The sequence below is a fragment of the Pongo abelii genome, chromosome 12, assembly GCF_028885655.2.
Source record: "Pongo abelii isolate AG06213 chromosome 12, NHGRI_mPonAbe1-v2.0_pri, whole genome shotgun sequence".
Taxonomy (NCBI): Eukaryota; Metazoa; Chordata; class Mammalia; order Primates; family Hominidae; genus Pongo; species Pongo abelii.
The window spans coordinates 95,962,278-95,975,452 of NC_071997.2; the positions used below are offsets into that span (position 1 = coordinate 95,962,278).

General features: G+C 42.6%; 1 protein-coding gene across 3 annotated transcripts in view; it reads right to left on the reverse strand.

The window, feature by feature from the left end:
- Nucleotides 1-13,175, reverse strand: part of VIT (vitrin) — a 118,342-nt gene that overhangs the window by 95,819 nt on the left and 9,348 nt on the right. For all 3 annotated transcript variants that reach the window (XM_054548229.2, XM_063713724.1, XM_002812134.5), the window contains exon 2: nucleotides 2,787-2,856. In XM_054548229.2, the coding sequence (XP_054404204.1) occupies nucleotides 2,787-2,838 (52 nt within the window). In that variant the 5' untranslated portion in view covers nucleotides 2,839-2,856. The remainder of the gene's footprint in view (nucleotides 1-2,786; nucleotides 2,857-13,175) is intronic.

The following is a 13,175-nucleotide window of genomic DNA, read 5'->3' on the forward strand; positions in this document are numbered from 1 at the left end:
AGCTTTTCACCGTTGATTATAATATTAACTGTGGCCCTGTCATACCTGGCCTTTATTGTGTTGAGGTACAGGAGTCTCCTTTTTCTACTTTGATTTCTTGCTATCTGAATAAGCAAGCCAGAAGGGCAAGGGCAGGCTGAGAAAGGCAGGGGACAAAAGACAGCCAGATCTTCCTTTCTTGGTTCTGTGATGCTGGGAACATGCAGAAGGTGAAATGGCCTCAGTTTGTTTGTTTGTTTTATTTGTTCGACTAAACCCTATTCCTAACCTCTTGTCCCACCCTCAACCCATTCTTATGTTAGAAACCTACTAACTTGTATGTTAGAATAAAAAGAGAAGTAGCCTCCCAAAGGGGCAAGGTGGAAATGAAGGACCTTGTGCATTCAAGTTGTAGTTCCCCAGTGTGCTAGCCCATTTTTTTGTTTGCTAAAGCAAGCCAGGCATATAGAGCAATTGTAGAGGCAGTGTTGGGTTGGTTGACCCCTGGAACTTGCCCAGTCTCTGAGGATAATAGCAATGGTTGGGGGAGGGCTCCTGGTCCAGGTACCTAGAAGTTCCTCAGGGCTTCTCATGGCCATCTGACAGGAGCCAGGGAATAGTGCCACTGGCTCCTGAGAGTGCCTGCTATCCTTGAGGACCTATCCAAAGTGAAGAGAGGGCATTGTTTGTGGCCTTTTCTTTGGCTCCAGGAGAAAGTAGCTTACCTGAGAGACAAGTAGCTTGGACAGAGCTGCCCCTAGGTCTCTGGCAGCCATGTTACATAGGGTTGGGTGATTAATAGCTCAAACATATAATTTGCAGGAAGCTCTGAGAAGATGAGTGACTTGACAAAATTGGCAAGTTGATGGTGGAGTCAGGACTAGAACCCATATCCTCCTTTTGACTCCTGGTCCAATACTCCTTCCACCATGCCTGGAGCCCCCTTGCCTTCCCAGCTGTATTACCTTCTTCTCTTCCAGTCCCCAGTTCTGCCAGGTACACACCCTCTGAACAGACCTTAAGCACTCTCATTATATTATGAGTTGAATTACGTACCCTCAAATTTATATGTTGAAGTCCTAAGCCCCCGTATCTTAGAATGTGACCTTATTTGGAAATGGGCTCATTGCAGATATAATGTTAAGTTAGGATGAGGTCATACTGGAGTAGGGTGTGCCTCTAATCCAATATGACTGATATCATTATAAAAAGGGAAAATGTGCAGACAGACACAACTACAGGGAGAATACCATGTGAAGATGAAGGCAGCGATCAGGGTGATACATGTACAGGCCAAAGAAACCCAAAGATTGCCAGCAAACAGCCAGCAGCTAGGAGAGAGACATGGAACAGAGTCCTCCCTTGCAGCCCTCTGAAAGAACCAACCCTCTTGACACTGATTTTGGACTTCTAGTCTCCAGATGGTGGAGAGCATGGGTTTTTGTTGTCCTAATTTACCAAGATTGTGGTGTTTTGTTACAGCAGCCCTGGCAAACTAACAGGCTGTCTGAAAGGCTTCTGTGCTCCTTCCTGGCAGTATTTTCACAATGCTCCACAGGGTTACTCTACCTGACAAGGCCATGATACGGGGCCAAGCTTAATGGAAGATTACCCTTGGGCTTGGCCCTGAACCCCTCAGCACTTCAGTTGAGCGCTTCTAGTTGACCTATTGCTCTTCAAGGGCCTATCCAAGATTGTGTACTCTGGTGATAATGGATTCTTTTTTAAAAAATCATCTCTGGGCCGGGTGCGGTGGCTCATGCCTGTAATCCCAGCACTTTGGGAGGCCAAGGCGGGAGGATCACAAGGTCAGGAGAGCGAGACCATCCTGGCTAACACGGTGAAACCCCGTCTCACACGGTGAAACCCCGTCTCTACAAAAACACACACACACACACACACATATTAGCCGGGCATGGTGGTGGGAGCCTGTAGTCCCAGGCTGAGGCAGGAGAATGGCGTGAACCCAGGAGGCAGAGCTTGCAGTGAGCCGAGATCGTGCCACTGCACTCCAGCCTGGGCGACAGAGCGAGACTCCGTCTCAAAAAAAAAAAAAAAAATCATCTCTGGCTGGGCATGGTGGCTCACGCTTGTAATCCCAGCACTTTGGGAGGCTGAGGCGGGTGGATCACAAGGTCAGGAGTTCAAGACCAGCCTGGCCAGCATGGTGAAACCCCGTCTCTACTAAAAATGCAAAAATTAACCAGGCATGGTGGTGTGCACCTGTAATCCCAGCTACTTGGGAGGTTGAGGTGGGAGAATCGCTTGACCCTGGGAGGCAGAGGTTGCAGTGAGCCGAGATCACTCCACTGCACTCCAGCCTGGGCAAGAGAGTGAGACTCTATCTAAAAAAAAAAAACAAAAACAAAAAATCATCTCTGAAAGCGTGAGTTGCTAATGCTATAGGTAAGAATTTTTGTTTGTTTGTTTGTTTGTTTGTGAAATTAAGAAATAAGAAGATCCTTAAATTTAGAATCTGCAAATATGCTGTATCTGAAATACTTGCTAATTGCTGAGGAATACACAAGATAGGTGTGTGTATGTGTGTGTGCAATAGGTAATATACCAAGACGTATGTGTAATATATATACAGTATTTGCTTTACATAAAAACATATACACATGCATCCTGAATTTGATCTTTGCTTAACATTCTTACTTAAAACATCTCTTCAAAATGTTTCTTATAAAACGATACACTGTATTGTTTATATGCTCTGTCTTGGTTTAAAACTTTTCTTGGCTGGATTCTTTGGATCTTAGGAAAATTTTAAAAGGATATCCAGATACACATATAAAAGTACTTACCAAGGAACATTTCAATAACAGATGCCTTCATAGTGAGAACAACAGTCCTCATAAATATCAGAATGACACCCTGGAGAGAAAGAAACAGTAACATCATCATATTTCAGCCGGGTGTTCTGATTTGGTTGCACAGAGTGTGTGGGGATGGGCTGCATCATTTTGCATTGCCCTCTGGAGTCTTACGATTCCAGGCTATAGATTTCCATAAGCAGCTCATAGAGATGTCAGTGGCTGGCCTTGCTGGTACCCAGAGATGCTATTCTCAGTTAGAAAGCCCATTCTGGCCACCAGCCTCGAATTCTTCAAATATTTGATGTTTGCTTAGAACTGAAGAGGAAATAACTCTACAATTTTGAGAATATGTCCAAGTAGTCTTCTAATTAGGATGAAAGCCACATTTATGGCATTCAGAAAACATATTTAGATTATAATTATTAATACTTCACTATTCATTTGATAAATATTTATTAAACTCCTATTATATGGCTACATTTTTTTAGAAAGTGCTAAAAATTGAATTAAAAAACAATTCTCACCCTTGAAAGACTTACAGTTTAATATAGGTGGAAAAACATAAGTGGACACAAATAACCATGTTAAATTGCATAAGAGAATGTTAAGGCCTCATAAGAGAGTGTAAGGGGAAATTTATAGAGCAGTGGTTCTCAGACTTTGCTGCATATTATTTAATAGTATCACCTGGGAGTTAAAAAAAATCCTGATGCACAGGCTGTACCCCAGACCAATTGAATAAGTCTCTCTTGGGTTGGGGTCTGGTTAATTAAGTTTTTAACAACTTCTCGAGTAATTCCAACATACATCCAAGTTTGAGAACCAGTGGTTTTGAGTTGGGCTTCTTAAATCTTTTTTTTTTTTTTTTAGATGTAGTCTCTCTCTGTCACCCAGGATGGAGTGCAGTGGCGCGATCTCGGCTCACTGCAACCTCTGCCTCCTGAGTTTAAGCAATTCTGTGCCTCAGCCTCCCAAGTAGCTGGGATTACAGGCATGTGCCACCATGCCTGGCTGATTTTTGTATTTTTAGTAGCGACTGGGTTTCACCATCTTGGCCATGTGGTCTTGAACTCCTGACCTTGTGATTCACCTGCCTCGGCCTCCTAAAGTGCTGGAATTACAGGCGTGAGCCCCCGAGCCCAGCTGGCTTCTTAAATCTTAATGTGTATACTCATCACCTGGGGCTTTTGTTAAAGTGCAGGTTCTAATCCAGTAGGTGTGGAGTAGTGCTAGAGATTCCCCAAGGGCCAGAAATTTTAGAAGGAGAGAGACTATGGCAGCCATGGGAATAAGAGAAAGCCTCATAGAGGTGGTCGCAACTGGGTCAACTTTGAAGAATGATCAGACTTTGAACATGCAGAAATAGGAGAGAAGTGGCTCCAAGTGGGGGAACAGTACCAATAGAGACCCAGAGGTTGGTGAGTGCAATAGATATGAAAATGCTGATGATCTATAAGGGAGTTTCTCATCTTTCTCTTAAGGCTATGAGGACACTGTCAAAGGTTTACTGATACTGCTATTAATTGAGTATATTCTGTGCATTCTGTATTGTTTTGAATCCACACAATATGTCACCATGGTAGGTTTTATGATCCTCATTGAACAGATGAGGAAACCAAGACTTAGAGAAGTTAAATGTCATAACCGTGGTCCCAGGTGGTGAATAGGATTAGAATGGAGGTAAAAGTGGGTGGAGGAATCTGCCCTGGGCACAGGCAATAAGGGAGAAGTTTGTAGAGAATGAAAAGACTTAAAGTTGGTCTGCTTTTTATTATCCTTACAGCTAGCAATTTTAAACAATGTCAGTGGTAGTAAAACACTCCTCCCCTCTGGGCAGATGGCTTCCACTATATCCCCCCTCCCTCCAGTGCCATGGTTGTGCGGCCCAAAGCTGGCATTCATAGCTCTACCCTCTGCTGTGTTCAGTGGTGTACCAGTTAAAAAAAACAAGAGATAAAAGCCCTGATTTGCAGAGCTTGTCAATTTCTGTGGTAGCAAATCCCCTCCTACCATGGCTGATTTTGAAGCCACCAAAGTGACATCACTGAATGGAGATCTAGAAAGAGATAATCACAATCTAGTACTAGCTAGGCCCAGTATAAGCTTCTATTCAATATTTGATACACTGCTATGCATATTTATTAATAAAAGCAATTATTAGATTACGGGTTGAGATAGTACACAAGTACTCAATGCAATTAACTTAAAGTTGTTTAGTATATGAAAGCTTTCTTACAAGCAATTAAATTAAGCAGCAAGAGCAACCCCAAACAGAACTGATCACTTTGTTATTTTCCAACAACAATTGCAATGTGTTAAATTTCCCAATTAAGGTAGTTGGCCACTGGTTACGTCTTTAGCTTCAAAATAAAAACAAAATCACATTAGAATCTGTTTGGCAACTTGGTGTTTAAGCAGCCAGATTATATTTTGGAAATAGTGTGATAACAGGTACTTTTTTTGTTTTTTATTAACTTGAGAAACTCCAGAACAATTTATGTATCTTCAAGCCTAAGTGTTTAAGTTTCCTATTGGATAAATGCAGTATGCCAAGTTGTCCTATTGGACCACCTATGCAGCCCCATTAATTGGCTGTTACCATTCAACATTGCAGATTTCATCTGAGTTATCCTTGACTTTTCTTTCTCTTACACCCCACATGCTCTCCACCAGCCAATCCTGTTGGCGCTACATTCAAAGTCTATGCAGAAACTGACCATTTCTCAGCATCTCAGCATTATCAATGCCATCTGTGGCAGGTTCTGCCCTGTCCCACCTAGATTATTGCAGTTAGCCTCATAACTAGGTGGTTCTCTTCTTCCTTTGTCCTCTGCAGTCCACAGAGCAGCCACCATGATCCTATTCAAAGTAAATTGGTTCATGGCATTTCTCGGCTGACACTCCACAGTGGCTCCCTGTCTTAATCAGAAGAAAAGCCGAAGTCTTTACAAGTGGCTCAAGACCCTGCTTAATTTGGCCTCCATCGACCCTTCGGTTCTCATTTCTCACTATTCTGCTCAATTAGTAATCTTCAGCCACACTAGCCTCTTGGCTGTTTCTGGAACACCTCTTACCTCAGGGTCTCTGCACTTGTTGTACTACCTTTTCCTCTGGCTGGATGCCATTCCCCCGGATAAGCACTTGACTTGCTCCCTCATTTCTTTCAAATCTTTGCTTAAATGTTACCTGTCATGAGACATTCCCTAGTTATCCAATTTAAAATCACAATCCCCCTCCCACCTCACCCACCACCAACGAGTATACCCTTTCCCTTTCCTACTGTCTTCTTCTCCATTGACGTATCACTTCTGACATACTTTATACTTTACTTATTTTATTTTTTTATGGTGCTCCCCACTATAATGCAAGATCCAAAAGGGCAGGGATTTTTATTTGACTTTTTGGGTTCTCAGTAAATATGTGTTGAATCAATGTGTGAGTAATGAGGGCTCTCCCTTTTCCCTAGGAAATTTAAAGAGGAAACAAAACAAAGGGAAGACAATCTTATGAATATGTTAGAAACTACTGAATTATACACTTTATTTTATTGATTGATTGATTGATTGATTGATTGATTGAGACGGAGTCTCACTCTGTCGCCTAGGCTGGAGTGCAATGGCGCAATCTCAGCTCGCTGCAAACTCCACCTCCCGGGTTCAAGCAATTCTCTGCCTCAGCCTCCCGAGTAGCTGGGATTACAGGCGCCTGCCACCATACCTGGCTAATTTTTGTATTTTTAGTATAGACGGAGTTTCACCATGTTGGCCAGGCCAGTCTGGAACTCCTGATCTCATGATCCACCTGCCTCAGCTTCCCAAAGTCTGGGATTACAGGTGTGAGCCACCGCCCCCGGCCAAATTGTACACTTTAAATGGCATATTTTATGGTATGTGAATTATATCTCAATAAAAACTAATAAAGAAGTATTGATACTATTGTTAATCAACAAGCAAACCCAAAGGGAAGGCGGAGAGCAGAGAGAAGTGCTCTCAGATCTGTCCTACAACTTTAGAGTCATGATGGACATGACCTTTAGAAGCTGGAATGAATGGATAAAAACCAACGGGATTCTGGGAGATGCTCTAATCCCTGAGGAGATCTCACCCAAGTGTTGGCTTATCAATAATGGAACCTGACCAGAATCACTCTAGTGTCTTAGAATACTTGAAGCTTCTTTCTCACCACTGCAATTTCTACACTTGCTTGGTCTGTTTACTCAAGCACTTAAAATGTAAATGTGCCTTTTGAAATGTGTGAAAAAAAAATCAAACCCTCTCTCAGCCATTTCCGAGACCGAGCATGAGGACTGCCACCAGCACCATTAAGCAGTTTCTGCAGGCAGTCCAATGTCACAGAGCTGTGGGGCACATGGTAACGCTGGAGCCCTAATTCCTCATGTGCTCACCCGGGTTCTAACAAAAACTGAACAATAGGGGCTTCCAAAAGAATGTGTTACTGATTCACAAATTTATGGATTGTGCCATGAGATATAACATAAAGAATTCCAAGTATGTAATTCTGGTGAGGCAAATGAAGCCTGGTTGTGAAAAAAGAGTATACATTAGTGTAAGTGGTTTAGCACAACAAATTTCATTAGATCTCTCTTTCTGCCCACAGTTAGAAGAGACCAAGTTGGTAATAAATAATAATATTGCTTTATATTTATATAGTTTTTCACAGAGTTTTAAATAAAGCAACTTCGTGTGCATTTCTAGAGTTGTCTATTTTGTTCACTGTTCAGTTTCTAGAGCCTGGAATAGTGTTTGGTAGTGGGCACAACAATACACGTTCGTTGGGAAAATGAGTAAATACAAACTTGTTCTTCACAGTAAACTTGTGCAGGATGTGGAGTATGCACAATTCCTATTTTAAAGATAAGGAAACTGAGGTCTGCAGTGGGTAAGTGACTTATTCAAGGTCACATACCCAAAGTCAAGCCTGGGTTTCATGGCTCCTGATCCTGTACCCTTCTTTCTACCCCTTGTGTCTAAGACAATCTGCAGGTTGCATCTTGTTAAGATTGAAAAAGCAAAATGGACTTTTCTTAAATCTTTGTATCAAAATGCTTGAGATTTACAGATAAGGGGCAAATTACTCATCAGTTAAAGATGTATGAGAAGAATACACTTTGTCACATGTGGAGGAAGTGTAAAAAGGCAAAGAAAGAGAAAAGTAATTTAAGCAGGGAAAATAAAGACCACAGTGAGAAGAAGACACTTGATAATGTTCGGCGCTGGTGACCAGGAAGTGTAAAAATTAAAGCAAGTCCATAGGGAATTGAATGTGGCAATGCATGCAAAAGCAACTTGGAGAAAGAATGACTAAAATTAAAAAGACTCATAGTACCAAGTGTTGGTGAGGATGTGGAGGACTGGAATAATTCCTAACAAGAATGTAAAACGGTACAACTACTTTGGAAAACAGTTTGGTAGTATCTCAAAAAGTTAAAAAGCTAAATATATTCCCACCGTATGTTGCAGCCATTTCACTCCCAGGCATTTTCCCAAGAGGAATGAAAGTATATGTCCATACAATGACTTGTGCATGTATATTTTTAACAGCTTTGTTTCTCATAGCTCCAAACTGGGAACGATGCAAAATCTATCAACAGATAAATGGATAAACACATTGTGGTTTATCCATACAATGGAATATTACTCAGCAATAAAAAGGAATGAACCATTGATACATAAAACAAAATGAATGAATCTCAAAATAATTATGTTAAATGAAAGCAGTCAGACAGAAAAGAGTACATTCTGTTCACTTTTACATTCATATCGTTACATTGCATCTAGAAACTGTACTCTATAGTAACAAAGAGCATATCAGTGGTATCCAGGAGCCTGGGGAGTGGGAGTGGAGAGTCCTGGAGACATAAGGGCAGAAGTAAAAGATGGCAAAGGAACACATGAAAAATTTGGGGATGGATATGTTCATTATCTTGATGTGCTGATGGTTTCACAGTGTTCATATGCCAAAACTTATCAGACACTATACTTTAAATATATATATTCTTCATGCCTAGAGAGTGGGAGGCGTATTCACTAGAACCCAATAACAGTGGTTGTGTCAGGGAAAGAGAACTGGGTAAGTGGTGATCAGAGACAGGAAGGAGTCTTACCATTTTGTCCTATTTAAATCTTTACCCTGTGCATATATGTTAATAAATCCAATATTAGTAAAATATAAAAATGAAATAATGAAAAAACTCTTGAAATTGAAAGGGACACTTAAGAAGTATTGTTGTTATCATTATCACTTCCACCACCAAATTTAGCAGTGATTCAATTAACATAAACCAGATAGAGTCCGCAGAGCTTCATTATATGTGGTCTGTTAGGAAGACTTAACATATACAGACAATGTTGATCTCAAATGGGAAGCTGCAGCTATCTCCTAACTCACTCTTGCTCCTTGCTCCAGGTCACTCTTTCTTTCAGTTGGAAAGGATCAGCTTCCTAAAGCACAGGTCTGATTGTGCATTCACCTGTTCAGAATTTTTCTTCATAGTCCACTCATTCTCTACAGAATAAAGCTCACATTCCTCAGTGAGGCGTTACAAACTCTTCACGAAATGGCCTGCCTTCCCTTTCAACACCATCTCACTGCAATTCTCCTGAGTAATCCTCTCTTTTGACCCCAGGACACCTGGGCTTTTGGTCTTTTCTCCACACTCTGCATGTCAGTACCTTGGCTCACATTCACATTATTGTTCTATCTGGACTACTTTACCAGCCCTCACCACAAACCCATCCATCTTTCAAGCTTCAGCTCCTGGGCCACCTCTTCTATATAAATTGCCCTGATTTCCTAAAACCAAAATTCATCTTCTTTCATGCACCCATTAATCATTCAAAAATAAAAGTATACGTACTATGTGCCAGGCAGAGAGAAACAAGATGCAGGTCCTGGCATCAAGTTGCTTTGAGTCTTCCTGCGGGAGACTGGCATGCATGCATCATAACTAACATTTGCTAAGCATATGCTAAGTGTCAGTAATATATTAACTCATTTAATCTTCACAACAACCTGATGAGGTAGAGACTATTTCTTGCCTTCATTTTAGAGGTAAGGAATTGGAAGCATGCAGAGGTTATGGACTTTCCAAGTCTAGGAAGAAGAGGAGCTGGATTCAAACCAGATGTTCTAAGTCCAGAAGCTCTGCATTTCTCCCCTTGCCACAGCTGTTTCATAGTACGTACACTTACTCCATCTTCATTCTAATTTACTTGACCTGAGTTGACATCGATATTGTTTTATTTATTTATTTTTGAGATGGAGTTTCGCTCTGTCACTCAGGCTGGAGTACAGTGGTGTGATCTGGGCTCACTGCAGCCTCCACCTCCCGGGTTCAAGCGATTCTCCTGCCTCAACCTCCCAAGTAGCTGGGATTACAGGCATCCACCACCACGCCTGTCTAATTTTTGTATTTTTAGTAGAGATGAGGTTTCACCATGTTGGTCACGCTGGTCTCGAACTTCTGACTTCAGGTGATCTGCCCGCCTCGGCCTCCCAAAGTGCTGGGATTACAGGTGTGAGTCATTGCGCCTGGCCTAATATTGTTTTAAAGCTTTCCAAGTGACTCTACTGTGCAGACAGCATTGGGAACTTCTGCTACTGGGGGTGCAGTGACGGCAAAAGCGTGGATGGGCACATACGCCTGAAACGTGGGGACTGGGAGGGGCTTGAATTTATTTAATTGGCAGGTTGGAAAACAATGAATGAGTGAACAGGAAAGGACAGGGCCCAGCAACAGAGGAGCTTCAGAACTGGGAGTTGCTCAGCCAGGCTGGGAGAAGAATCAGACTGTCAGAGAGGGATGAAGGGCCATGTCAGCCTTGAATGTCATGCCTAAAGAATGTGGAACTGATCCTTTAGGCAACAGGGAGACATGGAGGGCTTAAAAATTACTTTTGAATTAATCATTTTTAATAAGCCCCCTAGAGGCTTACTTGAGCCACTCGCTTGGAAAAAAATCTGCCCTAGTAGACATGTAGCATTTATGTGATGTTGGTGTTTGTCTGATATACAATGCTACATGGGGGAGCACCCAACCATACTCTTTCTCCATGAGGTAGAAAGAGCCAGTTTCCATCTGGAAACATTTACTAGTTATAAGAGGCTTGTGCTGTGTTTCCAAAATGCCAAAAATCCCTTGAGGACAGACATCTCTGAATGGGGAGAGGCCACATCTGCAGCCTTGCTTTCTTCATCTCTGCCTGACCATAAAGCCTCCTCCGCTTGTCAGTGGATGTGGGTTGATCTGGTGAGGACGGGAAAAGGAAGCTGGCACTATGTGGGGGGTGGGGAGGTCCTTTACAATGTGGTGGTGGCCTCTATCTGTACATAAACCTTCATACAGATGTATTCCTCTGGCCGAGGTCTGAAACACTGCATTTTCTGTTGCCACAACACCAGCAGCCACCTTAGGGTCATCATTACAATCCCCCAGGATTCTGTGAAAAAGAGAGAGAGAGAGTGCCAGAGGAGACAGTAGTTTTTCTTTCTTTCTTGATTTTTCTTCTCTTCCCAATTCTTCTTTACTTCCCTTTTCTTTTTTCCTAAAGAAATTCCGGCAGAAAATGTGAGCCAAGTAGGTAAGGAAGGCAGGGGAAATTTTGTCTTTTCTCAATATGTTGGTTCCTAAGAATGCACAAGGCTATCGAAGATGTGCTCTGATTGAAGATGTGCCATTCAATCCATTCAGGCTACGTGGACTGAATGGACACTCTTGGTGGCCTACGCAGAGCATCGTTTTCCCCTTCCTCCTTCCTAATAGAATCCCAGTTTGGTAAAGGAAATCAGGGCAGCCCGGCCACTGAGAGGAAGCAGGTCCATCCACAGCTCCCGGGTGGATCCCAATTCGAGGCCTAAGGCAAGGATGGTTAGACATCCCGCTTGCTGGCAATTGCTCCAGGATTGGGCCCATCAGCACCAGGCCCTTGCCAGGTGATCATACTAGTTACTAGTCCAGGTGGGCTGTGTCCTGGGTTGTAACAGGCAGAATGGAAGGACTTGAAGCCTGTGTTTTTTGGGGAGAGGGTGCCTCTCTTGTTGGAAATGAACATGGGGGCAGGTTGTTGGGAGTCTGCTGGCTGCCATCTTGTGACCACGAGAAAAGTCCAGCCGAGGAAAATGCTAACTCAAGGGGAGGAGGGCAGCCAGGCAAATCACAGAGAAATGAGTCAGAGCTATGTTTTGTCTTGTGCCTGGGGGCTGGGCCTGCCCCTGGACTGTCTGTTATGTGAGATAATACATTTCCCTTTCACTTGGCTGGCAGCTGAAAAATTATTCGTAATTGCTACCTAAGCAGTGGCCGTCCATACAGTGGTTTTAACTAGAAAAGGCTATAATAATAGGGGTTTATACCAGAGTCTGCAGAGAGTTTTCTCACTAAACTGTTTTCTCATTTGAACCACCAAAGAGCCCCTTGAGGAGGTGAAATGGACATTATAATTCCTATAATTCAGAGCAGGGAAGTGACTTGGCCAAAATCACACAGCCCAGATCTCCAACTTAATATTGCGCTCTTTCTACCCTGCCAACTCCTCACACGGTTGTCACTGTAAGTTTGAAATGATTCTATGATTTGTTCTATAATACTGTAATAAAATAAAAATGCCACTCTTTATTTGCATAGTACTTTTCACTTTTCAAAGCCAGGTTACATCTACAACTGAAGCAGCTCAATTATTACTGTCAGATGCAGAGATGACAGTCACTGAAATGTAAATGACTCAGCTGGTCAAAAGCTTGTGATCTAGCAAAAAAAGATAACTGAAGCCAACTGAAGTCTCCCTTGGGATTTTGGAATCGGGATTCTGAAAGCTTCAGAAGCTGTGAGTGCCAAGTTGCAAGTCGTATGGGGCCCTGAATAAGATGTATAAGAGGACGGCAGAGAGAGATGGAGAGAATAAGTATGTGGCCCTGGGAGGAGCAGGGGGAGAAGATCCCTTCATTTCTTGCCGCTTTCCAGGTCCCATTTCCAGTCTGAAAAAGGTCCAGCTGGGCTCTGTCTCCTGTGCATGATATTGATGATTTTGGGCCTTTGACTTGAGCCAGTTTAAGTTGGTTTCTGTTTCCTGCAGCTTTGATTAAAACCCTTTTCATATTTATTGTTCTAGTTATGTCCTGTTCCCCTGAAATGATTAGTAGTAAAATGAAAACACTCAAAATGAAAAGGACACATGTGCTTGTCTTTTGGTAGCATCAAAGCAGAAGGTCCCTAGAGAGGCTACCCCAACCCTGAAGCCAAGCTCTGGGAAGAAGTGTGGCAAGAAATCCTGTGAGCTGTCGCAACCACTGAGAAGGTCCGGGATGCTCAGGAAATAAAAGGTGGAAGTGGGTGACCTTGAAACCATGCTGTCAGAATAT